The following is a 27,474-nucleotide window of genomic DNA, read 5'->3' as shown; positions in this document are numbered from 1 at the left end:
CGGTTTGGGATTTGGGGCAGATATCAGAATCAGAATCATCTTTATTGGCCAAGTATGTAGAACACACAAGGAATTTGTCTCCGGTAGTAACGTATTTTCACGACCATTCGGCGCACCGTATTGTTGGGCGCAGTCTCATTAACGGGTGCTATTTCTGTATTTGACACATAGACAAAACGCAGAAAAAAATTACAGTGGTAAAACATATGCCAGCTTAAACATACGGCATGCATGCGCGCATGCTATAAACACGTTAGCTTGAAGCATACGATAGCATGCCAAGACATACGGATACACGCTAAAAACACGTTTTTAAAAAGGCAACGGAAGCAAAACTGAGTTTGGTTGTATTTTATTTAGCCATCTTACAATGTCCTCACGTTTTTCGATCAATCATCACCCAGAAATCCATCAAAGTCCTCATCTTCTGTATCAGAATTGAACAATTGTGCAAGTACCCTCTCGTTGTCAGAGTCACTCTCATTGCCATGTGGCTCCACAGAGATGATGCCGGCTTTGCCAAAAGCTCGAACAACAGTGCAAGCAGACACGTTCATCCAAGCAGCCACAATCCATTCGCAAATTGTGGCATAACTCGCTGCCTCTCACTCTTTGTAAAGTTGTGTTTGCCATCGATCATCCATTGTTCCCATGCCGCTCGCAACTTTACTTTGAACGCCCGGTTGATGCCGATGTCCAGCGGTTGGAGTTCTTTAGTCAAGCTTCCGGCAATGACGGCAAGCTCAGAGTTCATTTGCTTGACTTGGTTTTTCACGGCTGCTGTGAGATGGGCACGCATGCCAAAAGCATAACCGATGGCTTGAAGTTTGAACTGAGCTTCGTAGGCGTGTCTCTTTGTAGAATTTATTTTCGGGGGTTCTTAGAAACCAAAACCAAAGTTGTTTTGCAATAATGCACATACCCACACTTTATACAGGTGTTGGTACCTGCCAGGGGTGTCCCTTTAGCGTCCACTTACACGCCCACCCTTCACTCATTGGCGGACTTCTTCACCGCATGCCTGTCCTCACTCACGTCCGCCTTTTCTCTATATAAACAGCGTGTCGGCTGTCAGTCAGGTTTTGGAACTCAGCGCATACACAAGACGTTCCGCATTATAAGCAGTCCTGTCCATTTTGGAGAAAATGTAAGACTTTTAATGGCGCCTCAAAGTCGTGAAAATACGGTACATGAAAAATGCATGCTGCATCCTCGTGCAGGTTCACCTCATGGCAGTTGTATAAAGATTTGTCAACAATAACAAAAAATAAGATCTATACTCACCAAATTTGTAGCCAGGGACTCTTTGTCGTAGTATTTTTTCCTCTCATACTTGTCACGGATAAATACTTCCACAGACCTGAGAATTTCAGTTCAGGACTGGAAGTCTTGCTTAGTTGTGCACAATCAATAAATTAATATGAAATTCAACACTGAAAAAAAATCTCAAATTTTTCTACCATGTACTGTAGGTGATCAACATTTTATACAAGATGTAGTTCAGGCGAATGTACTAAAAATGTACAGTATACTTGAGTATGATCATGCAACCGTAGGTGCCTTTGATGTTGGTCAATGTGAATGTTCAAAGAATTACTGAGGGAAGATACCAAAAATTAATAATCAGTCTGATATTAGCGGCTGTTTAGAACTTTTGAAGCACAGATCTGATCATCCAATTGTAAATGTTGGGGAAATATGGCCCGAACTCCCCACAAAGTGAAGGTCATTAATTATTATCCTCTCCAGTAAGTTCCTGACATTGAAGCGTAAAGCCACTGTCGTGTGTAGCCATTGTTTTCCAAGGGAGTGAGGCGTTGGATTTAAAATAGATTTCTTTTCCAGAGCCTCTGGCACTATGAGTATCCACTGAGAGCTTCAAGCGCCAATGCCAAACTGAAGTGCTCCTCATTTCATGCAAAGAGAGCCCTTGGCATTGTTGGCATGTAAAGTGTTGTAGGGATCAAAAATGTGAATTTCGGAATACAAAACAAAAATGTGGACTTTCTGTTTGGCCAACGAAGCGTTGGCGCAATGCATTGATGAAGTGCAACACTCTTTGTGATACCAGAGAGGTCGATAATTTTATAACTTTTTTTTTTTTTTTTGTCGGCGCCATTGACTGTCGGTGCTGGACAGACTTGGGGCGCTTGTGTTTTTTGCGCCTGTAATGGGCAGTATTTTTCACAACCCCGTTTTGTTCAGTGGAGATGTCGGCGCTGTTGGACAGTCGGCATTGGTGCGGCTGGATGAATGGCTGCTGAAGTTGAGGATGAGGAGAGAGGATCGTTGGCGCAGAGCGCCGATGCATATTTGGAACAGAGTCTCGCCGCTTGGAATTGAAATGGATTTCCATGGGACTGGAGAAGTGAACCAATCTCTTTTTTCGTCAATGGATGCTACAGCTTCTTGTTGACTTTGAAACTTAGCTTGTAGCCGACGTGTGCACATTTTGAGCATGACGTCTCTGATCCACTGGTTAAAGGACACTTTGATTCTCTCCTCTTTCATCTCAAACTGCTTCAAACAACGAAGCGAGTGACGGAAAAGTGGTTAGGACTGCACGATTGTCCGTGTTTTATGTTATGTGTTGTGTTTATTATTTTACTTTATGTTAACTGTTTTGTTAAGCGCTTTGTTACAGCTGCCGCTGTTGTGAAAGCGCTATATAAATCAGCATGTATTGTATTGTATAACTGGGGACTTTATAACATTTTAAATATAATGACCGAAATGTATTTTATTTAAAAAATAAAAAGATAAAAAATAGATCAGCAAAAAATAAGTAGTTAAAAAATCAACTATTAACTTGGCCTTATATTGATCATTTAAAATGAACTCTGGTCCAATTACTCTGAAAGGGGAGGTTCGAATGAGAATATGTGAATGTTCCCGTCTAAACCGATCCACTGGATCAAGAATATAAAATATGGTCTTGTTCCCCAAAAAAAAATGCTGCAGTACGACTGAAGTCTAAATGCTGCACAGACATACAGTATAGCAGTGTTCATATGACTGCGCAAAACTGTACGTCCTCGAGGCGTTAGAATTCCAAGCGCGTGACAGTATTTTCTGTATGCGTGTGCAAAGAAAGAACACCGGATAGGCGATATCTAAAAAGCAATACAAACACAAATCAAAGGAGTGTACGTCAGCGAGCTTGCGGCACTGCCACACTCAGCACTAAACGCAGCACTGAGTTTGGCTTTCATCCCAAGTGCTGTCGAACTGAACAAAGACTTTATCCATACGCTTTTCAAAGGACAACTTTTACCCATGCCATTATGAATACGATGTGAATCAGGACCAAAAGTAGGATTGCCTGCTTTGGTCCAGACCTGAGAAACAAACTGCAAGCGTAAGCGCCCACTGTGCCTCCGGGATGACCAAACTCCTCACCATATCTCAAAGGGCGAGCCCAGACACCCTGCAGCGGAAACCAATTTCTCCAGCTTGTTTCCGTGACCTTGTCCCTTCGCTCAGTAGCCCATAGCTTGGCCATCAAATTGGGAACCATGCCTGTAAGCTCAAGTATTTTCGCAAACACCATGAAATCTCACACTTCAACTTTCCACCCCTCATAAAATATGATTTCGCTCATGATTCACTCCTAAACCGGAGGACTCCATCTACCCTTTTCCGTGAACCTCAGATTTGGACGTGCGGATTCTCATTCCCGCGGCTAAACAGTCAGCGGCGAAGCATCGGAGCAAACTCTGAAGGTCACAGAGAGACCATGTCGTCTGGAAACAGCAAATCCGCAGGCTTCTCTCCACACCTCGGTAGAACCAAGACAATCAGACAAAGGACACCAGTTGTAACGTCTAACGCCGTTTTTGAACTTGCAATACAGATCTAGAATGGTAACTGCTCTGTGAAGAATGATGGGGGCACACACACCAACCTGCTCGATTAAAAATACGTTATTGAAGCGCCATTTCCAACTGTGTAATTAATTATTCATTACGGTCTGCTGATGGAATGATGAAGATTTGCTGCTGTGTTAACCACGCAAATGTCTCATCTTGTAAAGCAGAAAAGGGCAAACTTGTAACATTGTCATACACAGTCTGAGCTAGCCGTGCATTAATGCCTCAGCAGTCGCAACTTTTTACTCTCGGATGTGCAGTGGATGCTGAAAGGACAGGATCTGTATGCGGTATACAGTAACTGACTTTAAATGCCTGAATGTGCAAGACCCAGCACTAGCTGCTTGCATTAGCAGGATACTGGTCAGTTTGTGGCCGACTGAAGTTCTCTGGAAGGTGGGCTTCATACAGCTGTTTGGCCCGACCGTTACCCATGTCCACCATACTCTGAGAAGAGAAAACAATGCATTAGTAGTGAACTATTATTCATAAGAGAGACAACAAAAAAATACAATGAAATACATATTGACCCTATATATCAAGGCCAGATTGGGACAGGGATACGTGTGGTGATGATCAAGAAAACGTCAGAATAATCAGGAATCTGGATTTTTTTTTTTTTAAAAGAGCCAGTGTTTTCTCTTGTGGGGCCTCCACACTGGGAGGTGTGGTTGCTGTCACTCAGCGTGGCTCAGGTCCCCTTGGGTGCTTTTTTAACTCATATAATTAAAGCTCTGTGCCTTGTCAAATCTGTGTGTGTGTGTGTGTGTGTGTGTGTGTGTGTGTGTGTGTGTGTGTGTGTGTGTGTGTGTGTGTGTGTGTGTGTGTGTGTGTGTGCGTTTGTATTCATGACATCTCAGGACAATTTTATGATAACACACCTTCACAATGAGGACCTGTGGAAAAATGAGGACATTTTTCGCGTCCTCATATTTCCACGCAGTCTACACTACTCTAGAGCTCACGAGGATACTCCCACACCAAAAATAAGTGATGTCCTGAAAGAGCACAATTTTCAGAAATTGTGTGTTTAAGTGTGTTTAACTTTCGACTCACTTTTCATTTGGAAAACTAGTGGCCAACTTCGGTACTTAACACACTTTTAACACACTTTCAGTGACGTCATTGTGCAGGACCTCAAATGTCATCTTTTTCGGACTGACTCACACATTTTCCCCGCCCTCGTCCTGATAAGTCACATCAATTAGCAGTCACACAAAATCCAACATGTGAAGCAGCCAGACAATCCTACTCTCAAACACGACCACGCGTGGATGACCATCGGGTAAGCAATTCCTTTTCATTTATCTTACCGCAACATAGAAGTTGTTCAATATAACCGTGTTTAACAGTGCCCACCAAAGGTAATATGATTCAATAAGACAGCTAGCTAGCTAGCTAGCTCGATCGTTAGCATGCTAATAAGCTTCCAGTAAAAGTAATGTGGACATGTCCTGCAGGCAAGGTTCTGGAAAACTTTTCTAAATCTTTAACAACACAGTCTGTGGAACTTGGTTTTGGTACCATATGTTTATTTCAGTGCAGTATTTGTTTTATTCGATTGCAGTTAATTTAAATTAGTTAGTACAGGTAGCCTAATGAAAGTGGGCCAGGCACTTCTAGCATTTACGCTAAGCCCGGTGTATTTACACTGTTTATTCTTGTGCTGATTCAATTGTACACCGTTTCAATGAAAAAACAAACAAACGTTTGCAATGAAATTATAGCAGAATTCAGCTTTGTTGGTACATTTGGTCAAGACAATATTGTGTTACTCTATTTTAATTTTACATTGTTATCTGCCTGACAAATGGTTTGCCCGAATCTATTAGTCTGACCAGCAAATGTTTGATGAAATGAATTTTTGTATTTTTGAGGAAGAAAATAATATTCCTTTGGCTCAGTACTTTTTGAGCCAAAATAAGTGCTGCCATAATATTGTGCTTGCTTGTCTGGCTGACTTCTTCTCACTTTCCATTGTAGATGTTTACTGGTGGTGATAATGTCACAAAGAAGAACCAGACTGAGCCCTGAATCTGAGGCTGCTCCTTTTATCTGGAGTCAACAAGCCTTGTTTGAAAGCCCAGTGGATCAATGATTATAAAGGTATGCTATCAATCTACCTGCTATCTAATTCTTATGGCTACCGCAAGCATATGACAAGAGCTGCAACCAAAGCCTGTCACAGTGACAGATTTTATTTGTACATTGTATTTACCCCAAAACTGTCACAATAAACAGCATATTTTTTATGCCATTGATCATATTGGAGCAAAAATAATTGAAGTACTTTTGAAGAAAATGTTTAGCAGCCATTATCATTCAATTATTGAGAATATTGTATTGCCATGTAGAACTAGGAATATCTTGGAATGAAAAAATAGAAATAGAAATTATTCGGCTTCTGTTAAAATATTGTGCTTCACCAAATATCACAATTCATAAAAACGCATACATCCGTAATAGTCGAGGAAAATTAGATGCCTTTAAACTTCCTTCATAATGCTTATTTCACCTGATTGAAGAAGGCTGTGGTAGCTGTTTGACAAATCCACATTTTTATCAGCAATTTGTACTGCCCATCAAAAGTCTCTACTTAGTTGAAAACAACGAATGGTCACCGGAATTATTTTTCAGTCATTACATTGTTTTAGTCTGAAAGAGTATGTTTCGGGTGTTGTCTTTATTATTTGAACTCAGTCATGTCTGTTGTCCTGAAATTGTTAGCTATAAGAGCTGTACAGTGGTAACTACCATAAAGAGCCGGCTTGTGCTGTGTATGAAGTTTAATTTATTCAAAAGTCATGTAACTACGACATATTTCTGACACTCTATGGTTGCTATAATGTTGATTTTCATGATTTCAGTCATGCCCTCATACTTCCCAGTTACTGTAGAATACTTTTTAGAATATTTCTGATACTGTAATGTTGCTGAAAAACCTGAGTGTGATCAGGTGAAATGACTTTTGTCTGGACCTAACACTGGAGAGCCTGTGTTCGAATGTCCCGTAATGGCACCGTAATGGTGTTATGTTGCAGACACCAAGTGACGGGATCTTGACTGAACCTTCTGGAGACCAAGAAGGGAGTGAGAGATCCACTTCATCCTTACAACAGGTTACTACTTCTTATCATGATATACTAGGTTTGAGTTTTCAGCTTTCTTTGACAAACACAGGAGAAGTTATAAATCAGAAACATGGACTCTCCATGATTTCAGTCGTCATTTCCTCATATTTCTTTAGACCTGAAAAACCCGAGTGTGTTTCAGGTGACATGACTTTTGCCTTAACCTAACATCTGGTGAGCCTGCGTTCGAATGTCCCCATATTGCTGTACCACAGAACTGAACAGTTTTAACTTTCTATAGTGTGGTATATTCATCCCAAACTCTCCCGTGAGCAATGTTCAATGATAATTAATGTTTATTCATTTCTTAAATGGTCAGAATGAAGAATGCTGAATATTTTGACACCGTAATGTTATGTTCCAGACACCAAGTGACCTGACTGAACCCTCTGGAGACCATGAATGGAATGAGAGATCCACTTCATTCTTACAACAGGTTACTACTTCTTATCATGCTATACTAGGTTTGAGTTTTCAGCTTTCTTTGACAAACACAGGAGAAGTTATAAGTCAGAAACATAGACTCTCCATAATTTCAGTCGTCATGTCCTCATATTTCTTCAGACCTGAAAAACCTGAGTGTGTTTCAGGTGACATGACTTTTGTCTTAACCTAACTCTGGAGAGCCTGTGTTCGAATGTCCCCATATTGCTGTTCCACAGAACTGAACAGTGTTAACTTTCTATAGTGTGGTATATTCATCCCGAACTCTCCCGTGAGCAATGTTCAATGATAATTAATATTTATTCATTTCTTAACTGGTCAAAATGAAGAATGCTGAATATTTTGACACCGTAATGTTATGTTGCAGACACCGAGTGACCTGACTGAACCCTCTGGAGACCATGAATGGAATGATAGATACACTTCATCCTTACAACAGGTTACTACTTCTTGTCATGATATACTAGGTTTGAGTTATCAGCTTTCTTTGACAAACACAGGAGAAGTTATAAATCAGAAACATGGACTCTCCATGATTTCAGTCGTCATGTCCTCATATTTCTTTAGACCTGAAAAACCTGAGTGTGTTTCAGGTGTCATGACTTTTGTCTTAACCTAACTCTGGAGAGGCTGTGTCTAAATGTCCCCATATTGCTGTTCCACAGAGAAGAACAGTGTTAACTTTCTAGTGTGGTACATTATTCCCAAACTCTCCTGTGAGCAATGTTCAATGATAATTAATATTTATTCATTTCTTAACTGGTCAGAATGAAGAATGCTGAATATTTTGACACCGTAATGTTATGTTGCAGACACCAAGTGACCTGACTGAACCCTCTGGAGACCATGAATGGAGTGAGAGATCCACTTCATCCTTTCAACAGGTTACTACTTCTTATCATGATATACTAGGTTTGAGTTTTCAGCTTTCTTTGACAAACACAGGAGAAGTTCTAAATCAGAAACATAGACTCTCCATGATTTCAGTCGTCATGTCCTCATATTTCTTCAGACCTGAAAAACCTGAGTGTGTTTCAGGTGACATGACTTTTGTCTTAACCTAACTCTGGAGAGCCTGTGTTCGAATGTCCCCATATTGCTGTTCCACAGAACTGAACAGTGTTAACTTTCTATAGTGTGGTATATTCATCCCAAACTCTCCCGTGAGCAATGTTCAATGATAATTAATATTTATTCATTTCTTAACTGGTCAGAATGAAGAATGCTGAATACTTTGACACCGTGATGTTATGTTGCAGACACCAAGTGACCTGACTGAACCCTCTGGAGACCATGAATGGAGTGAGAGATCCACTTCATTCTTACAACAGGTTACTACTTCTTATCATGATATACTAGGTTTGAGTTTTCAGCTTTCTTTGACAAACACAGGAGAAGTTATAAGTCAGAAACATAGACTCTCCATGATTTCAGTCGTCATGTCCTCATATTTCTTCAGACCTGAAAAACCTGAGTGTGTTTCAGGTGACATGACTTTTGTCTTAACCTAACTCTGGAGAGCCTGTGTTCGAATGTCCCCATATTGCTGTTCCATAGAACTGAACAGTGTTAACTTTCTATAGTGTGGTATATTCATCCCAAACTCTCCCATGAGCAATGTTCAATGATAATTAATATTTATTCATTTCTTAACTGGTCAAAATGAAGAATGCTGAATATTTTGACACCGTAATGTTATGTTGCAGACACCAAGTGACCTGACTGAACCCTCTGGAGACCATGAATGGAATGATAGATACACTTCATCCTTACAACAGGTTACTACTTCTTGTCATGATATACTAGGTTTGAGTTTTCAGCTTTCTTTGACAAACACAGAAGAAGTTATAAATCAGAAACATGGACTCTCCATGATTTCAGTCGTCATGTCCTCATATTTCTTTAGACCTGAAAAACCGGAGTGTGTTTCAGGTGATATGATTTTTGTCTGGACTTAACTCTGGAGAGCCTGTGTTCGAATGTCCCCATATTGCTGTTACACAGAGCTGAACAGTGTTAACTTTCTATAGTGTCTTATATTAATCCCAAAACCCTCCTGTGAGCGATGTTCAATGAATAACAATGTTTATTCATTTATTAACTAATCAGGATGAATAAATTTGAATATTTCTGACACTGCACTGTTGCTATGTTGCAGACACCAAGTGTTCCGATCCTGATGAAACCTTTTGAAGATCAAGAAAGGAGTGGAAGATCCACTTCTTCCTTACAACAGGTTACTACGTCTTATCATTATATACTAGGTTTGAGTTTTCAGCTTTCTTTGACAAACACAGGAGAAGTTATAAATCAGAAACATGGACTCTCCATGATTTCAGTCGTCATGTCCTCATATTTCTTCAGACCTGAAAAACCTGAGTGTGTTTCAGGTGACATGACTTTTGTCTTAACCTAACTCTGGAGAGCCTGTGTTCGAATGTCCCCATATTGCTGTTCCACAGAACTGAACAGTGTTAACTTTCTATTGTGTGGTATATTCATCCCAAACTCTCCCGTGAGCAATGTTCAATGATAATTAATATTTATTCATTTCTTAACTGGTCAGAATGAAGAATGCTGAATATTTTGACACCGTGATGTTATGTTGCAGACACCAAGTGACCTGACTGAACCCTCTGGAGACCATGAATGGAGTGAGAGATCCACTTCATTCTTACAACAGGTTACTACTTCTTATCATGATATACTAGGTTTGAGTTTTCAGCTTTCTTTGACAAACACAGGAGAAGTTATAAGTCAGAAACATAGACTCTCCATGATTTCAGTCGTCATGTCCTCATATTTCTTCAGACCTGAAAAACCTGAGTGTGTTTCAGGTGACATGACTTTTGTCTTAACCTAACTCTGGAGAGCCTGTGTTCGAATGTCCCCATATTGCTGTTCCACAGAACTGAACAGTGTTAACTTTCTATAGTGTGGTATATTCATCCCAAACTCTCCCGTGAGCAATGTTCAATGATAATTAATATTTATTCATTTCTTAACTGGTCAAAATGAAGAATGCTGAATATTTTGACACCGTAATGTTATGTTGCAGACACCAAGTGACCTGACTGAACCCTCTGGAGACCATGAATGGAATGATAGATACACTTCATCCTTACAACAGGTTACTACTTCTTGTCATGATATACTAGGTTTGAGTTTTCAGCTTTCTTTGACAAACACAGGAGAAGTTATAAGTCAGAAACATGGACTCTCCATGATTTCAGTCGTCATGTCCTCATATTTCTTCAGACCTGAAAAACCTGAGTGTGTTTCAGGTGACATGACTTTTGTCTTAACCTAACTCTGGAGAGCCTGTGTTCGAATGTCCCCATATTGCTGTTCCACAGAACTGAACAGTGTTAACTTTCTATAGTGTGGTATATTCATCCCAAACTCTCCCGTGAGCAATGTTCAATGATAATTAATATTTATTCATTTCTTAACTGGTCAGAATGAAGAATGCTGAATATTTTGACACCGTAATGTTATGTTCCAGTGTTCCAGACACCAAGTGACCTGACTGAACCCTCTGGAGACCATGAATGGAATGAGAGATCCACTTCATTCTTACCACAGGTTACTACTTCTTATCATGATATACTAGGTTTGAGTTTTCAGCTTTCTTTGACAAACACAGGAGAAGTTATAAGTCAGAAACATAGACTCTCCATAATTTCAGTCGTCATGTCCTCATATTTCTTCAGACCTGAAAAACCTGAGTGTGTTTCAGGTGACATGACTTTTGTCTTAACCTAACTCTGGAGAGCCTGTGTTCGAATGTCCCCATATTGCTGTTCCACAGAACTGAACAGTGTTAACTTTCTATAGTGTGGTATATTCATCCCAAACTCTCCCGTGAGCAATGTTCAATGATAATTAATGTTTATTCATTTCTTAACTGGTCAGAATGAAGAATGCTGAATATTTTGACACCGTAATGTTATGTTCCAGACACCAAGTGACCTGACTGAACCCTCTGGAGACCATGAATGGAATGAGAGATAAATTTTCAAAATTCTCATAATTTCCTGGAATATCTTATTTTGATTATTTTATTTTTCCATTTTTAATAAATAATGCCTTCTTTTACAGGTGGGAATAAGAGACGCACGTGGACAGATTATGAAGTGAAGGCTGTTGAGCGACATATGTTTGATTTCATAACAAGCCATAAAGTTTCAGGTAAAACGAGCTGTGAGTCCTGTCTACACGCAGGGCCAGCAGCTCTGAACGACAGAGGCTGGGTGTCCATCAAAAACTACATCCACAACAGGATATAACTGCATTAAAAAGGGAAATGAATGGCTAGTCCATTGAAATGCGAGCACGTCTGGGTACATTTCAGTTCAAGTTAACTAAAGCAATAGCAATGGTGCATTTAGGGTGGGATGGTCAATTATGGATTTCATATTTGTTGTTGGATACTGTGTTTCACGTTTGTTGTTTCATGATCTTCAAGAGCAATTTGGAAAATCCTTGAAGATGTATGAACATGTAAATTATACTGTATATCAGGCACGTTCCGATCTGTGCCTGGAGAGCCACTGTCGTGCCTGTTTTCCAGCTCTCCCGGCTGCATCACACCTGTTTCAGATGATCAGTTCATCAGTCAGCTCTGATGCAGCATTAGAACATCCTGGGAGAGCTGGAAAACAAAAAGACAGCGGCCCTTGAGGACCGACCTTGGACACTCCTGTTGTATATAAACGTACGTACGATATACAAACTTCTCACAAAAGATAGGCTTATTAGGTTTGAGGTGATATTTTGGAAAAACCCTAAAACATTTGAATTCATCCTATTTCAAGAATTTCAATACTTTTTGAAAAGTTGCTTTTGTCTAACGGTAGCTAAAGAAGTTGCTACACACATGGCACAATATATGGCCAGATTCATTAAAAATTCTTCATCGCAGTATTCACATTTTGACATAATCTTCTTCAGTTCAAACAACCCTCATCTATTGCAGTGCTTTGTGTCATGGAGAGGAGGTGGCATGTTTTCTGTGTTCATAATTTCATATTGTCAGCAATTAAAAAATAAGAAAGTGGACTGACCACATATTTAACCGTCTCTTCTTCTTCACAGCTTATTTTACTATCTTGTATTATTAATGTGAATATTTGAGGGATGACGGGTATAACGACTGTTTGGCACATTCGCCTCACAGTTCAGCAATTGATATTTGAATGTTTGAATCTGGGCATCCTTCCTTTGTAGAGTTCTCCCCATGCCTGAGCATGACAATTGGACACATGTGCCTAACATATACTGTTGGTATGTAACATGAGTCAATTTAAAAATACACACTTTACTCTTAGCTGGTCTTCATAAGTCATATATACTTGAAAATGATGTGTATCCAGGGGGCTCAAAATTCACAAAAACATGAAATGGTAGTGTGTTTTAGGTGACTGTCTCCATAATACACAAAAACCTGTCAATGTCCTCATATGTAGTAGTTTTGTCATAAATCAAAAAAAAATTACGTCATAGCCAAAATCTGAGTAGATGGCTGTCTTCCTGATTTTTTTTCATGGTTACCATATTTTTTTGGAGCCTGTAGGACCACGGGAAAGGCATGTACCCATATGTCGGGTGAACAAACGGACGTCCTGAAAATGCACCAAAACACGTATGTGTGTGTGTGTGTGTGTGTGTGTGTGTGTGTGTGTGTATACATGGTCCCTAACTATCTGCTGGGTCAGTGGAGAAAATCAGGTCTGAATGTTGATCGCCGCTCTCAGGGACTAATTAATCAATCCATCAATCAAACTTTATTTATTTCACATTTTTCATCCATAAAAATGCAAATCAATGTGATGTGCAATTAAAAAATTTCAACATAAAAAGATTTATACGATCTGAAGAGAAACAAGAGTGTCCATACGTGCACTTGACACCAGGACACCCTAGGCCGCAGTTCGATGATCGACTTTGTAGTTGTATCATCGGATTTGCGGCCGCATGTTCTGGACACTCGGGTGAAGAGAGGGGCGGAGCTGTCAACTGATCACCACCTGGTGGTGAGTAGGCTCCGATGGTGGGGGAAGATGCCGGTCCGTCCTGGCAGACCAAAACGTATTGTGAGGGTTTGTTGGGAGCGTCTGGCGGAATCCCCTGTCAGAAGGAGTTTCAACTCCCACCTTCGACAGAGCTTTTCCCATGTTCCGGGGGAGGCGGGGGACATTGAGCCCGAGTGGACCATGTTCCGTGCCTCTATTGTTGAGGCGGCCAATCTGAGTTGTGGCCGTAAGGTGGTTGGTGCCTGTCGTGGCGGCAACCCCCGTACTCGCTGGTGGACACCAGCAGTAAGGGATGCCGTCAAGCTGAAGAAGGAGTCCTATCGAGCCTTTATGGCCTGTGGGACCCCAGAGGCAGCTGACGGGTATCGATTGGCCAAGCGGGCCGCGGCTTCGGTGGTCGCCGAGGCAAAAACACGAGCGTGGGAAGAGTTCGGTGAGGCCATGGAAGCCGACTTCCGGACGGCTTCGAGGAAATTCTGGTCCACCATCCGACGTCTCAGGAGGGGGAAGCAGTGCACCACTAACAATGTGTACAGTGGGGATGGGGCGCTGCTGACTTCGACTCGGGACGTTGTGAACCGGTGGGCAGAGTACTTCGAAGACCTCCTCAACTCCACCAACACGCCTTCCTTGGAGGAAGCAGAGCCTTGGGACTCTGAGGTGGGCTCTCCTATCTCTGTGGTTGAAGTCACCGATGTTGTCAAAAAGCTCCTCTGTGGCAAGGCCCCAGGGGTGGATGAGATCCGCCCGGAGTTCCTCAAGGCTCTGGATGTTGTGGGTCTGTCCTGGTTGACACGCCTCTGCAACATCGCGTGGTCAACAGGGAGAGTGCCTCTGGATTGGCAGTCCGGGGTGGTAGTCCCTCTTTTTAAAAAGGGGGACCGGAGGGTGTGTTCCCACTACAGAGGGATCACACTCCTCAGCCTCCCTGGTAAGGTCTATTCAGGGGTGCTGGAGAGGAGGGTCCGTCAGGAAGTCGAGCCTCAGATTGAGGAGGAGCAGTGTGGTTTTCGTCCCGGCCGTGGAACAGTGGACCAGCTCTACACCCTTAGCAGGGTCCTTGAGGGTATGTGGGAATTCGCCCAACCAGTCTACATGTGTTTTGTGGACTTGGAGAAGGCGTTTGACCGTGTCCCTCGGGGAGTTCTGTGGGGGGTGCTTCGTGGGTATGGGGTACCGAACCCCCTGATACGGGCTGTTCGGTCACTATACCACCGATGTCAGAGTTTGGTTCGCATTGCCGGCAGTAAGTCGGAATCGTTTCCAGTGGGGGTAGGACTCCGCCAAGGCTGCCCTTTGTTGCCGATTCTGTTCATAACCTTTATGGACAGAATTTCTAGGCGCACCCGAAGCGTTGAGGGGGTCCGTTTTGGGGGCCTCAGTATTACATCCCTGCTTTTTGCAGATGATGTGGTGCTGTTGGCTCCTTCAAACGGGGCTCTCCAACTCTCACTGGAGCGTTTCGCAGCCGAGTGTGAAGCGGTTGGGATGAAAATCAGCACCTCCAAATCTGAAACCATGGTCCTCAGTCGGAAAAGGGTGGAGTGCCCCCTCCGGGTCGGGGAGGAGATCTTACCCCAAGTGGAGGAGTTCAAGTATCTTGGGGTCTTGTTCACGAGTGGGGGTAGGAGGGAGCGGGAGATCGACAGGCGGATCGGTGCAGCGTCTGCTGTGATGCGGACGTTGTATCGGTCTGTCGTGGTGAAGAAGGAGCTGAGCCAAAGGGCGAAGCTCTCAATTTACCGGTCGATCTACGTCCCAACCCTCACCTATGGTCACGAGCTATGGGTCGTGACCGAAAGAACGAGATCCCGGATACAAGCGGCTGAAATGAGTTTTCTCCGCAGGGTGTCCGGGCTCTCCCTTAGAGATAAGGTGAGAAGCTCAGTCATCCGGGAGGGGCTCAGAGTCGAGCCGCTTCTCCTCCACATCGAGAGGAGCCAGATGAGGTGGCTTGGGCATCTGATTCGGATGCCTCCTGAGCGCCTCCCCGGTGAGGTGTTCCGGTCATGTCCCACCGGGAGGAGACCCCGAGGAAGACCCAGGACACGCTGGAGAGACTATGTCACCCAGCTTGCCTGGGAACGACTCGGGATCCCCCGCGGAGAGCTGGAAGAAGTAGCTAGGGAGAGGGAAGTCTGGGCTTCCCCGCTAAAGCTGTTGCCCCCGCGACCCGGCCCCGGATAAGCGGTAGATGATGGATGGATGGATGAACATAAAAAGAGGACTCCCCCCACCCCAACATAAACAGATATATATCCCACAAGCATACCTATGCTCACACGCACACACACACACACACACACACACACACACACACACACACGGCATGCACCCTGAACTGGTTGCCAGCCAATCACAGGGTATACAGAAACAAACAACCATTCGCACTCACACCTGGGGACAATTTACAGTCTTCAATCAGCCTGCCATGCATATTTTAGGAATGTGGGAGGAAACGGGAGTCCTTGGAGAAAACCCTCGCAGGCTTGAAGAGAACATGCTAACTCCACACAGGAAGGCCAGAGCGGGAATCAAACCCAACACCTCTCCACTGTGAGGCAGACGCGCTAACCAGTCGACCACCGGGCTGAACACTTGCATGTATTCATCACAAAGATTAAATTAAATTAAGTGAATTTCAGATACATATGCACTTTGCCTAGAGTGTGATTATACCGGTGTGACATGCTCGTGAGATAGACAAACTCATTTCATTTTCACATCAACGTTCCCATCAGTGTTACATGTTTTTTTCTTTTTTATATATTCTATATTATATTTAGTGCAAAATTATTATTATTGTGGACAGAAAATGCGCTAAATTGTGTAGTCGTTTCCCTAAAGGCAGATGAGTCTCAACCGCGTCACTTGTGTTTTGGGGTTTCTGTTTTCATGTGTTTGTGTGTGTACCTGAATCTGCTCTGGGGTCCACTGGTCGAGATTGACAGATTTGACTCTGGAGATGTGGACGCCCAGGTTGCGGTGGATGCCGGCACAGCGGATGCACATGAACACACCGAGATTCCACGAGGCCCAGCGAGGACCTGAAGGACAAAGAGGGAAAGAAAATAATATTGCTGTAAAGCTTCACTTTTGAATAGATTTTGCTATGTTAAACGTGTATCTGGCATAATAGCAACAGTAACACAGAAGGCTAGTTCATACCTAATTGAGATTGACTATTGCCACATTTCAGGGTTCAAACATAAAGATGGAATAATAATTCAAATCAACACTTGGTAGGACACAAATGCGAAAAAAGGCTCGAAATTTTTTCAACTGTCATGTTTGATAGAGAAGCGCAATGATGCCTGGCAACTTTGCCAGAACTTGAATGTATTTCAATTTCTCCCCTACACTAGTTAAGAGTGAGGGCTCTACTTTCATGACTCGTGAAGGTCTGGGGCAAGGTGTGATCTCAATCTGTGAAGGGCGGGCTGGACTTTGTTTTGGTATTTTTGCAGATGTGTGCATGCAACTTGACGCAGGTGAAAGTTGAACGCCGCTGACTTGATTCGCCGCCAGTCGAAGCGGCTCCTCTCATCCCTTTGAAAATTGGCGTGTGAGAGACGCGCAGTCTTTGACATGGCAGAAACTCATTCGCTGGAGTCAATGCGGGACATATATAGGGAACTGCGAGCAGACCTGCGCAGGCCGATAACATAAAGTTGACTCGGGAGACCACAGATCTGCGCAGGGGGCACTTGGAGGCCACCTTCCACTCTGATTGTACTTGTCCGTATTTGACCCGAACACCCCTCCCCACCCACTTTTGTTGGTGCTGAACCACCAAGATGGAGTTACATAACAGTCTGAGCAGAGAAGAAGAAACAATGCCGAGAGCAGGTTGCACAGTTCAAACAAGTCCAGGACCTCTATCAAGATGCAAGCTGGATTTTTATTCTTGTTGACATATATTTGGGAGAGGAGGAATGGACATTTTAATTTATCAGACACTGTCGCATGAGCAGGAAGGTTTGAATATTTTAAGTGGTCTGTTAAAATGTTCCTTGACACTCAAGATGTTGTTGAAAAGAGGACACCTAATCCGTTAGAGGTATTTCATTCAGCATCATTAAACAAGGACCGTTTCTGTAAAGCACTACAGTTTTTGGTTGCACAATTGTTTTGCATTTCAATCGATGCATTTATACCTTTTTCATTTATGCAACATTAAAAAAATCACAGGACGTGCGATTAGCTGGCAACCAGTTCAGGGTGTAACCCGCCTACTGCCTGAAGACGGCTGGAATAAGAGGCTCGGATAATAAATGGATGGATGGATGGATGGATGGATGGAAGATCACGACAGTGATTTCAGCTGTAACTTCAAGTGATCAGAACCACACTTTTTTCCTAATATTTCCGGATTTTTCCCCAAAAGCACAGAGCCAGCAGTTTTGACCCTCAGCAGCTGCACATAAAGGCATGCTGTACAATATATAGCAGATGCCTTGAGGCCCCATAGTGACAACTTTTGGGAGACACCAGTCCACAAACTACAGGCTGGAGAAATGGAGACGTTCCAAAAGTCAGAAGTGGAAAAAGAAAAAAATTACTTATTAAAGAAGGAAACACTTTAAAGCAACTTCCTATAAAAGCTACCAAAAATGTTGTATTTTCGTGTAGTATATGATTACGAGACATGACTTTCTGGCAGCGTCTGTTTGCGTGTGTGTGTGTAAATCTATAAATATTATTTTATAGGCACATTTGTGCTCACTTTATTGACACGTTTATGAAAAAGACTCCATTAAAAGAAGCCTTTACTGAGCTGGCGATATCTTCCAAGAAGCACTTGACTTTTTCCTCACTTTTTTGGAGGGGCTGTTATGAAGGTAAATTATCCACCCATTCAACCATTTTCCAATCTGCTTATCCTCACAAGGGTCGCGGGGAGTGCTGCAGCCTATCCCAGCCGTCTTCGGGCAGTCGCCGGGGGACACCCTGAACCGGTGGCCAGCCAATCGCTGGGCACAGACAAACAAGCATCCACGCTCACACTCACACCTAGAGGTAATTTAGAGTATACAATCAGCCTGCCATGCATGTTTTCGGAATGTGGGAGGAAACCGGAGTACCCGGAGAAAACCCACGCAGGCCCGGGGAGAACATGCAAACTCCAAAAAGGGAGGCCTGAGCCGGAATTGAACCCGGTACCTCTCCACTGTGAGGTTGACGCGTGAACTACTGGACCACTGGGCCGCCCGTAAATCAAACAAGTCGAAATAAATTCATATTTGGAGCCATTCTGCTGATGTTTTTATCTCAGAAATATACGGGAAGGAATTTGAGAATATATGCCAGGCTCTGATACTTTGAGAAACATTTTCAATTTGAAATACAGTTCATGGGGAACTGACACTTTTAAGTTGCCATCCAGCAAAATGCTTTTAGAGAACTCAGCAGGGCAGTGGAGTGCTTGAATTCCCCTGTGGACCAAACTATAGACGTCAGTACTGGAGAAATGCTGTAGTCTGCTATATTGTCTTCAGCACTGTTGAAGCGCCTCTCCCAATTTTGGCAAATACATCCAACCAGTCGAATAATCATCTGGACTAATCGTATTAGGCAGTCGAATGAGAAACGGGCTGGTGGCTGATGACCCTCAGCGCTGTATCCAGGGCAATCAGATTATATCTAGAAGCCTGACAAATGGAAGTGACTTTTACAGATCCAGCATACAAAATATTGGTGCAGAAAGGCCTGCAGGAAGGGGGCAGAATTGGGCACAGAGCAGCGGGCTTGCTGGTTTCGGGTTAGAGCTTCTGAGTGTTAATTCAGTGGCACTAAGACACTCGATGGCCTAAAGGGGCATTAAAGCGGGGATGACTGAGTGTTAAGCCTAAATCAACAAGCCGAGCCTCCCGTAAGCACGACTATCTGCTGGATATCTGGCATATTAGTTTGCTCTCTCGAAAAAGACGCCACATGCATGAAATTATCTCTGCAGCACACTCATAAAAGACTCTGGAAAATAAGCCATGAAGTGTGCGACAGTCCAATCAAAACAGCAAAGCATTGACTTGACTTTATAGTCGAATCTTCTAGATTCGATGCCCATCTTCTAGACAATGTCAAACACCAGCAGATATTCTCAAAACACTCATTTTTCTTGACGTTCTTGTCCGCAAGGTTTTGGAGTTGGTTGGCCTTAGCACTTATTTCGCAAAACATAATTAGTTCTTACATATAATGGCGGCCACAAATGAACGGTAGAACTGATGATAAAGCTTTTCATAACACGTACGCGACAACTCCAACTAACGGATACCTACGACCGGTGCAGTCCTAACCAAGCCTTGTTGCACGAACTGATGAAAGCCTCCTCGGATCACAGGTGAATCGTCTTCTGAGACAAACAGAGCAATCCAGCTGCAATTCATTCTATGCCCTGAGAATAAAATGACCTGTAGATGAATGAAAATATCCACAAGCATACCTATGACTGCACAACAAGATAATAAAGTACCAGGTATATAATAATATCAGAGTACTGTAACCCCCGTCCCCTAAAATAAATAATGAATACATAAATAAATAGATAAATACAGTATTTTCCGCACTAAAAGGCGCACAGGATTATGAGGCGCACCTTTAATGAATGGTAAATTTTTGAATTTTTTTTCATATATTGGACTCACTGGATTACAAAACGCAATCTACAATGCATCCACAAGATGGAGCTACACCCCTTCCTTTCGACTCGAGATGCGTTCATGACCGCCTCCGAAAAACCTAAATTAACATTACTGTACTTCAATGAAACTACGAAAATTGATAATAATGCATAAAAACAAAATCAAGCGAGGAAATCACAAAATAAATTCTATATCGTTAATTTATGTTTTTCGGAGGCGGTCATGAACGCCTCTCGAGTCGAAGGAAGAAGAGAATGCACGGAGACGGACAAAGACGTACCTGTATTTGTTGAGACGGTGAAAACCATTAATAAAGTGTGCGTTTAAAAAAAAAACAACAACAACAACACAGCTCTCCTTTTTTCAGAGCTGCAACAAAAATGTATTTCATAAAGCAGCGACACAGTTCACTGAACCAACAGCAAGTTATAACATTGTAAGCAAGGAGCAATTTTGGGGTCGACATATGACCGCAATGACCATACACAAGGCACACCGGATTTTAAGGCACACGGTGAGCTTTTAAGAAAATGGAAGACTTTTTGGTGGGCTCTATAGTGCGGAAAATACCGTAAATAAATATAATAAAATCAGTCTGGGACCTGCACTGGCAAGAGTGAATCTGAAAAGTAGCTCACGCATCCTTTCATACCCGATTCCCTAAATTCCTCAGGCAAACATGTCAACAAAAGCAAAAGCAAGACACTGCTGTGCTATTGCAGTATCTTCACTCACAGAAACGAAATGCTGACCTGATTCGGCACAACTCTGCTCATTACGCTCACACTTTCATGCAGGTAAATTGGTGCAACTAATGAAGAGTGACAAAACGAGGGCATACACTCTCGCTGACGGTAAAACTGTCAGCTGAAGTGGACCAAGTCATAGTTGAGTTGAAATGCATGGCACGAACATACATACGCATGTACTGGCATTCACATAAATATACGCAATCACAAAACAAGTCATCAGAGCTGAGAGTACTGCAAACACATACGCGCGCACACGCATGCACACACACACACACACACACACACACACACACACACACACACACACACACACACACCCTGGAGCCTTGATGAGGGACAGTGGAACTCGACGACAGCACGGAGGAGGGTGGCAGCCAGCAGAGCATGAAATTAAAGCCCCGACACCCCGCGTGAGTGTGTGTGCGTTTGTAATGAACTATGACAGTGGTCTGAAGCAACCACTCAGAAACTCGAAGTGTTGGACTGTTTAAACTGCCAATGAACACATATAAACATATGCTGATGTGGTTAAAAAAACGAATCCTCATTTGGAACAGTACACACTTTCTCAAAGTTGTCCGTCTGACACCGGCGCCGACTGTTTGTGTACAGAACATAGCTCACAGCTTTATTTGAATTGCGTTTTTAACAGAATGTGTGCTCTCAACCCAAATTTACCCGTGTGTGTCATTTTTCTAAAGGTGTGGCATTCAAAAGCCAGTTATCACCATATTGGGGCTGTTTTATTGTTTTGGTTGAATTTATTATGGTACATAATTATACCGTACCAGAAACAGGTGCTGGATGGAATATATAGTGGTCTTCTCCACCTAATGTTTACAGTTTGAAGTTGTAGAAAGTTATTTCATTTCCTTCTTATTTAGACAGAAGGAATTCCTGCACTCTCACTACTGCTGTTTGTTTTTACTAAATTGCTGCACTATCTTACGCTTTCGGCCTCTACCGTCCATATGCGCAGTTGTCTCTGTCACAACTTATGTATGACAATTGTATGCTTAGGATTGCATCTATCATGTTGCTTTCAGTGGCTTATCTGTGACGGGTGAGCTGAAGTCTGTAACAATAGTGATTCACATGCATGATAACAACTATTTTGAGTCTTCAATTAACCTAATATGCATGTGACAAACACTGGAAACCCACCATGATCCCTCATTTAGGATTATAATAGACAGTTCATTCTGGAAAAATACTCTAGAGGGTAAAAGCAAGATATGTGAGAAAGAAAATTCTACAGATCTTGTCTTTTAGGGACCTCCCACATGAGGAGGGAGGAAATTTCATAAAATGATGAATCCACTTAGACTTGCCGAGTAAATAATTCATGAGCCAAACATCTTTGGAACTCTTTTTAAGGTAAGTGAGAAAGATGAGTCATCCTCGTTACAACAATGATGTGTCACCTGCCTTAAATCAAATCCAGCTTCAAATATTTGTAGTCCTTCTGTTAATTCAAATGCAACAGGCTGTGATTCATTTTCATTGTATAATCAGTGAAAGATTCCATTTGAAATACGCTAATGTACAGAAGTACAGTAAAATGTTTTTTTCCCTTAAACTGATCTAAAACATGGGACAAAATATATCCTGTGAACAGCTGTACAATATTTCCCTTAAAAAATAAGATCCACTTATTTTCCACGGGGAATGCACGCTCTGTGTCAAATGACGCAAACGCCACAGTCTTTTTGGATGTTAAAGGATATGCTGCCCCCTACTGGTCTTGTGGTGTAATTTACTGTCACTATCTACAAGCAAACAACCCATGATGAGGTCAGACATAAGTTTGACAAATACATCTCCACTGTTGCATTGTGTCACAGGATCTGTTTGGGGCATTTTGTTAGTCTTTCAGACGGTCATTAAAGATCTATATTAAAAACCATTGACCATTGACCAGTGACCATTTCATCTCGCCACTTCAGTGCGTTATCAGGTTATCAGGTGTGCCTGTGCGAAGCGAGCAAGGAAGACCTATGGATGGGCCATCTAGTAAACCCAAAGAGAGAGAGAGGCTTGCCAAGAGGCTCAACCCCCACACAGGTAGCCGGCAGTGTGCGCCGTCTGATGACATTGGTGGAAGGATTAACCACACTCAAAGATGGAAATACAGGAGGACAAATCAAGGAGAAATCAACAAAGACTCTCCCTTTGTCTCACGGCGTGGGTGTGGAAAGTAGAGTCACCTCACTGCAGTAGTCATAGTTAGACAGACACACCCAGATTTGTAAGAATTCTGCATTCATCCCTGAATGTGCCGTGCTTAATTCGGTAGATAGCTAAAAGTTCTCTAAATGAGAGGCAAAGTGATATTATTTGTATAAAAAAGGAGAATGGAAAATAGCCTCGCTATTGTGGTCACATGAAACCATCAAACAGCTGTCACTTTAGCATTAACATTACATAACATTACAGTCGCACACGCAAATTGAACATTCATTCATTCATCTTCCTAACCGCTTGATCCTCACTAGGACAGCTGGGATAGGCTCCAGCACCCCCCGCAAATTGAACATTGCAACAATATTCAGAGGCACGCTGTATATTCTCTCTTGTGGAAACTACTGTACTGTTAAGCTTCAGTTGACTTTGCTGACCGTCGACTTCTTGACATCAGCGGTCAGCTATTGTGTCACACAACTGCCACAGTAGGCTACAACAGAAGGGACAGTACACTATTAGCAATACGTTTTGATTAACACCAAATGAGGTTAACTACTTGAGGTGCTGTTGATTCAGTCTAATTCAACAAACGACATCAAATTAGTTGTGGGAAGTTGCTCAGTACCCACAAGATCGACACTGTCTCCTCAGAGCAACAACATTCATTCATTCATTTTCCGAACCGCTTTATCGTCAGAGCAGCAACAATATACTCAATACAACACTTTTTAGTAAAAAAATATAAGGACTATTCGGCTTTCGGGTGGAAGTTCAGGATAAAATGAAAACGCATTTTCATGTCAACTTCAACTTCACTTTCTCTAAGGTTTTGAATGTACAATAGTACATAGCCACCTCTTGAAGGTTTCAGTACCTTTTGCCAAATGTTTTAGCTAATCCTGATGTAAATATCTGTTAATAAAACTGTAATGCTGATCTTTCCTCAGAGTCACAGTGTTTTTCTTTTTAAGAAAAAAACATGATGCTAGGATGAAATATTTGGCCTCTCTCATCCACTACTTTTGAACGAGAGTGCACATACTGTACATGTGTAGCAGCCTTTTGTGCCACACATCAACCCAGTCGTCGTCTTTTTCTTTCAGCTTGTCTCGTGAGTGGTCGCCACAACACATCATCGGTTTTCATCTTCACCAATTGTTAGAGGAATCTATGAGCAAAATTGTATCATGTTTAAAGTTTCATTTAATCTGGGCACATCTAAACGTTTGGGTGCGTATCCAGCACCACCGAATGCCTGTGCACAAAGGCGCCGGCCATCTGGCCGCAGGGCTGTTGAAGTCCACAATTAGCACGTCAATGCAGGTGGGCGACACGGGGGACAGGGCGAAACTCGGTCACAAAAGGGAAATGAATAAGTCGGGAACAGCGGTTGAACAACAAAAGACGAGTTGAGAACACCCGTCGCACCCAGGAGACATTGGCCATCCGCAGAGTCTGCAATATGTGAATTCAATGTAACCCAGACAGAAAAGGTGCCAACATACTGGAGGTTCAATGTTTAAAAACAGGTAACCAATCACTACCAAGGGGCCGGACCGGGGGTGCGGTATGCAAATATCAGTTGCAGTGTTTTCCTTGTATGTTACAATAAAAGTCTGAATTGGCAGGCAGGGAGCTCAAGACTGTGATCGCAGAGCAGCTAAACCGTCGTTCGCTCTCAGAGATCCGCTCCTGACGATATTGAAGACAATTTTCCTGTGTGCGGACTGCCGAGTCATTTCTTTAACTTTGTCCGAGAAAATCTCTGACACCAATCTTTTGCTTTCTCTTTTCGAACACCAACTGCCCCCAGTGTTTTCTCTCACAACATTTATCAACACTATCTTAGATCTTCCTCTAACTCTCTTGCCTGGCAACTCCAACCTCATCATCTTTCTACTAATACTGTATATCGTATCATTTACACAGCCATCCCATTATTTTTTTAAACTACTCCAGAAAGGTTTTTATTTCATAGAAAAGGCGTGGAGGGACACTGAATGTTGCCCCCACACGATGGTTTTGCTGTCTCAATGATTGTGCTTGATTATGTGGGCTTCACCTGGGATGCCGTGTGGTAACTTTTGTTTTTAAGGTCTGTTGAACTGTATAAATAATATTGAGTGACTGTGGACAATCATGCTTCACTCATGTGCAACTGGCAAACTCGATAATTCCCATTAATGTTGCAGACAGACTGTCTTCTGTTTGAAAAACTAAATCTGAAAAATTAATTGTGTTTTACACCCAAAATAGACAGGTAATGAATTGATTTTATAATCAACCATAACATTGTCATAGGATTGTTCAGTTACAGTTAAACGCGCTCAGACTGAGCCAGATAATTAATTTAATGACAAAACGAGAATGTTTGTTAAATATGCCCAGCTGGTGTTTTCATAAACATGTATCAACGTTATAACGGACAGAATTGAAAATAAACGTCATCATCTCTGACACTTAAGAATGCAATCTGCGTACAGTATCAACAATTCAACTTTCACAAAAATAATAGTACTTCTTTTTCTTTTCTTTTTTACTGGTATTTTGGTTAACGTATTTCGATACATGGCCGGACCGCAGAATTATTTTTGTAAAAGCAGAAGGACGTTTCCGCTCATAAATAAAGCAGCCAAGGTCGTGACATCGATACATCATCATCCACCCCATCAAGGTAATGGCAATTTTACAAAGCCGACGTGCTGAACCTTTACATTTCAAAATAAAACGAATTTCCAATCAGGTATACTACTTAATAAAAGCAATTCTTTCATTAATACGGATACACAAAACGTAAAACAAAATGCTAAATTACCTTTGGTAACCCTTTTGAACAATGTATTTATTTTAGTAACACTAAAGGCGCTGTATACTTTTACTTTTAAAATACAGAGCGGGAAATAAGTATTAAATTATGTTGCTAACATGTAACGCTTCTTAATTTCCCCTTATTTAAATAATTATATCTGCCAATGGTTATTTACCATACCGGTTACAAGGTACAACAATAAAGCTTTCGGTAATGGATAAATGTGTTCGATTGTCATGTTGATGTTTGCAAATTGGCACATTAAAGATTGACAATATAGCTAGCTACACTTAAAAATGACTGCTTAGGAAACGGTGCTGCTTTGGTCGAGCGTTATCAAGCAAAAGCAACCGACACACACACGCACGCACACGCAGAATAGTTTGACATTTTGCACGGGGATTTGTTTTTCCAACATGCACACTTTACCTTTTGCTTCACAGTCGGCACAGTATTTGTTCTCATCCTCTCTCAGCAGTTTCGACAGAATGGCCTGATGTTGCTCATTCAGTTTCTGGGCTTTTTCTCTTTCGGAACGCGTCGTCATGTTTGCCCACGTGTGGATGTTAGTCCTTTATTGTGGACAGCCGAGAAATATGACAGAGAAAACAGGTTTATCATGAAACGGTTGTGTCATCCCCGTGCAGCTCAGCCTCACTGAAGTGTATGCACTGCTAGCATCCAACCTGCTAACCAAGGTAATATGGACACAGAGCAGCAGCATCCCTGCTGCGTTCAAGATCATCGGATATTTCAATGACTCAGGCAACATCCATTCCGTCCCCCTTTTTGGCCTCAGTGCATTCTGTGGCTGGCAAGATAATCGAAAGAACACATTGTGTATTGTATTGATAGCATGTGTTTTCTAATTATAACTGCACCAACAAATGCATTGGTTGATTCATGGATCAACCTGTGAATTTTGCATTTAATGCGCGGCGAAATATAGCTTATATGCTGTGACATTAACCCTCGCAGTGCACCGCTTGCGATAAATGTAAAATGATGTCTTTGAATCAAAGGCAAAGGCATTCAGAAAAACACGAGAGAGCTGAAACGTATGGAGGGGTTCTAAAATGGCCTAAATTTCATGACGTCACCGGCTGATAATTCTCAGGCATTGCAGCAATAATAAAAAAAACGTTTTGATACCTTAATCTTCACAATTTACATATTTTGCACCATAGACCCATTATAATTCATATTTTTGAATGCATCATAAACCTAATGTGTAAACATGCATTTCACGCGATTTTTACATCAATCGCTTTGTTTTCGCTTGGACAGACGTATGCATGCCACATTGTTGGGTTGAGGTCATTCCAATTGTGCAACTTTTAGGTGGCGCCAGAGGATCACAAATGAGTTTGCCTGTTTGCAGGAGGCTTCAAACCAATGCATTTTACATGAACACGTCCAGTCGGGATTGTTAGTAGGGCTTGGTTGGGACCTCCAGACACAATTTTTTTTTCCTTTTACAAAAAATAAAGAATAAAAAATCCCAAAGAACTAATAAAAACTATATATCTATGGATAGCACAGATGCCTCTGAACATTTTGAGTGTTTGAAAAAAAAAAAGAATGTTTGTATAACACAAAATACATC

General features: G+C 42.1%; 1 protein-coding gene and 1 long non-coding RNA gene across 4 annotated transcripts in view; one reads left to right on the top strand and one right to left on the bottom strand.

Moving 5' to 3' along the window:
* Nucleotides 1-26,792, bottom strand: part of LOC127610684 (stromal membrane-associated protein 1-like) — a 73,348-nt gene extending 46,556 nt beyond the window's left edge. Inside the window, exons 1-5 of one of the 3 annotated variants that reach the window (XM_052081123.1) lie at nucleotides 26,298-26,436; nucleotides 24,102-24,227; nucleotides 16,393-16,526; nucleotides 4,231-4,316; nucleotides 1,285-1,360 (exon numbers count right to left, since the gene is read on the bottom strand). In XM_052081123.1, the coding sequence (XP_051937083.1) occupies nucleotides 1,285-1,360; nucleotides 4,231-4,316; nucleotides 16,393-16,526; nucleotides 24,102-24,195 (390 nt within the window). In that variant the 5' untranslated portion in view covers nucleotides 24,196-24,227; nucleotides 26,298-26,436. Of the gene's footprint in view, nucleotides 1-1,284; nucleotides 1,361-4,230; nucleotides 4,317-16,392; nucleotides 16,527-24,101; nucleotides 24,228-26,297 lie in introns of all 3 variants that reach the window. The other 2 variants (XM_052081121.1, XM_052081122.1) reach the window with 2 other exon arrangements.
* LOC127610751 (uncharacterized) lies at nucleotides 7,809-10,112 on the top strand. Its single transcript, XR_007965022.1, has 5 exons — nucleotides 7,809-7,883; nucleotides 8,257-8,328; nucleotides 8,704-8,775; nucleotides 9,151-9,222; nucleotides 9,603-10,112. It is a non-coding gene; the product is annotated as an uncharacterized LOC127610751 (long non-coding RNA).
* Nucleotides 26,793-27,474: the final 682 nt, after the last annotated feature.

The sequence above is a fragment of the Hippocampus zosterae genome, chromosome 11 (assembly GCF_025434085.1).
Source record: "Hippocampus zosterae strain Florida chromosome 11, ASM2543408v3, whole genome shotgun sequence".
NCBI classification, from domain to species: Eukaryota; Metazoa; Chordata; class Actinopteri; order Syngnathiformes; family Syngnathidae; genus Hippocampus; species Hippocampus zosterae.
The sequence above is the reverse complement of the archived record's forward strand: the minus strand, read 5'-3'. Positions and strand labels throughout refer to the sequence as shown.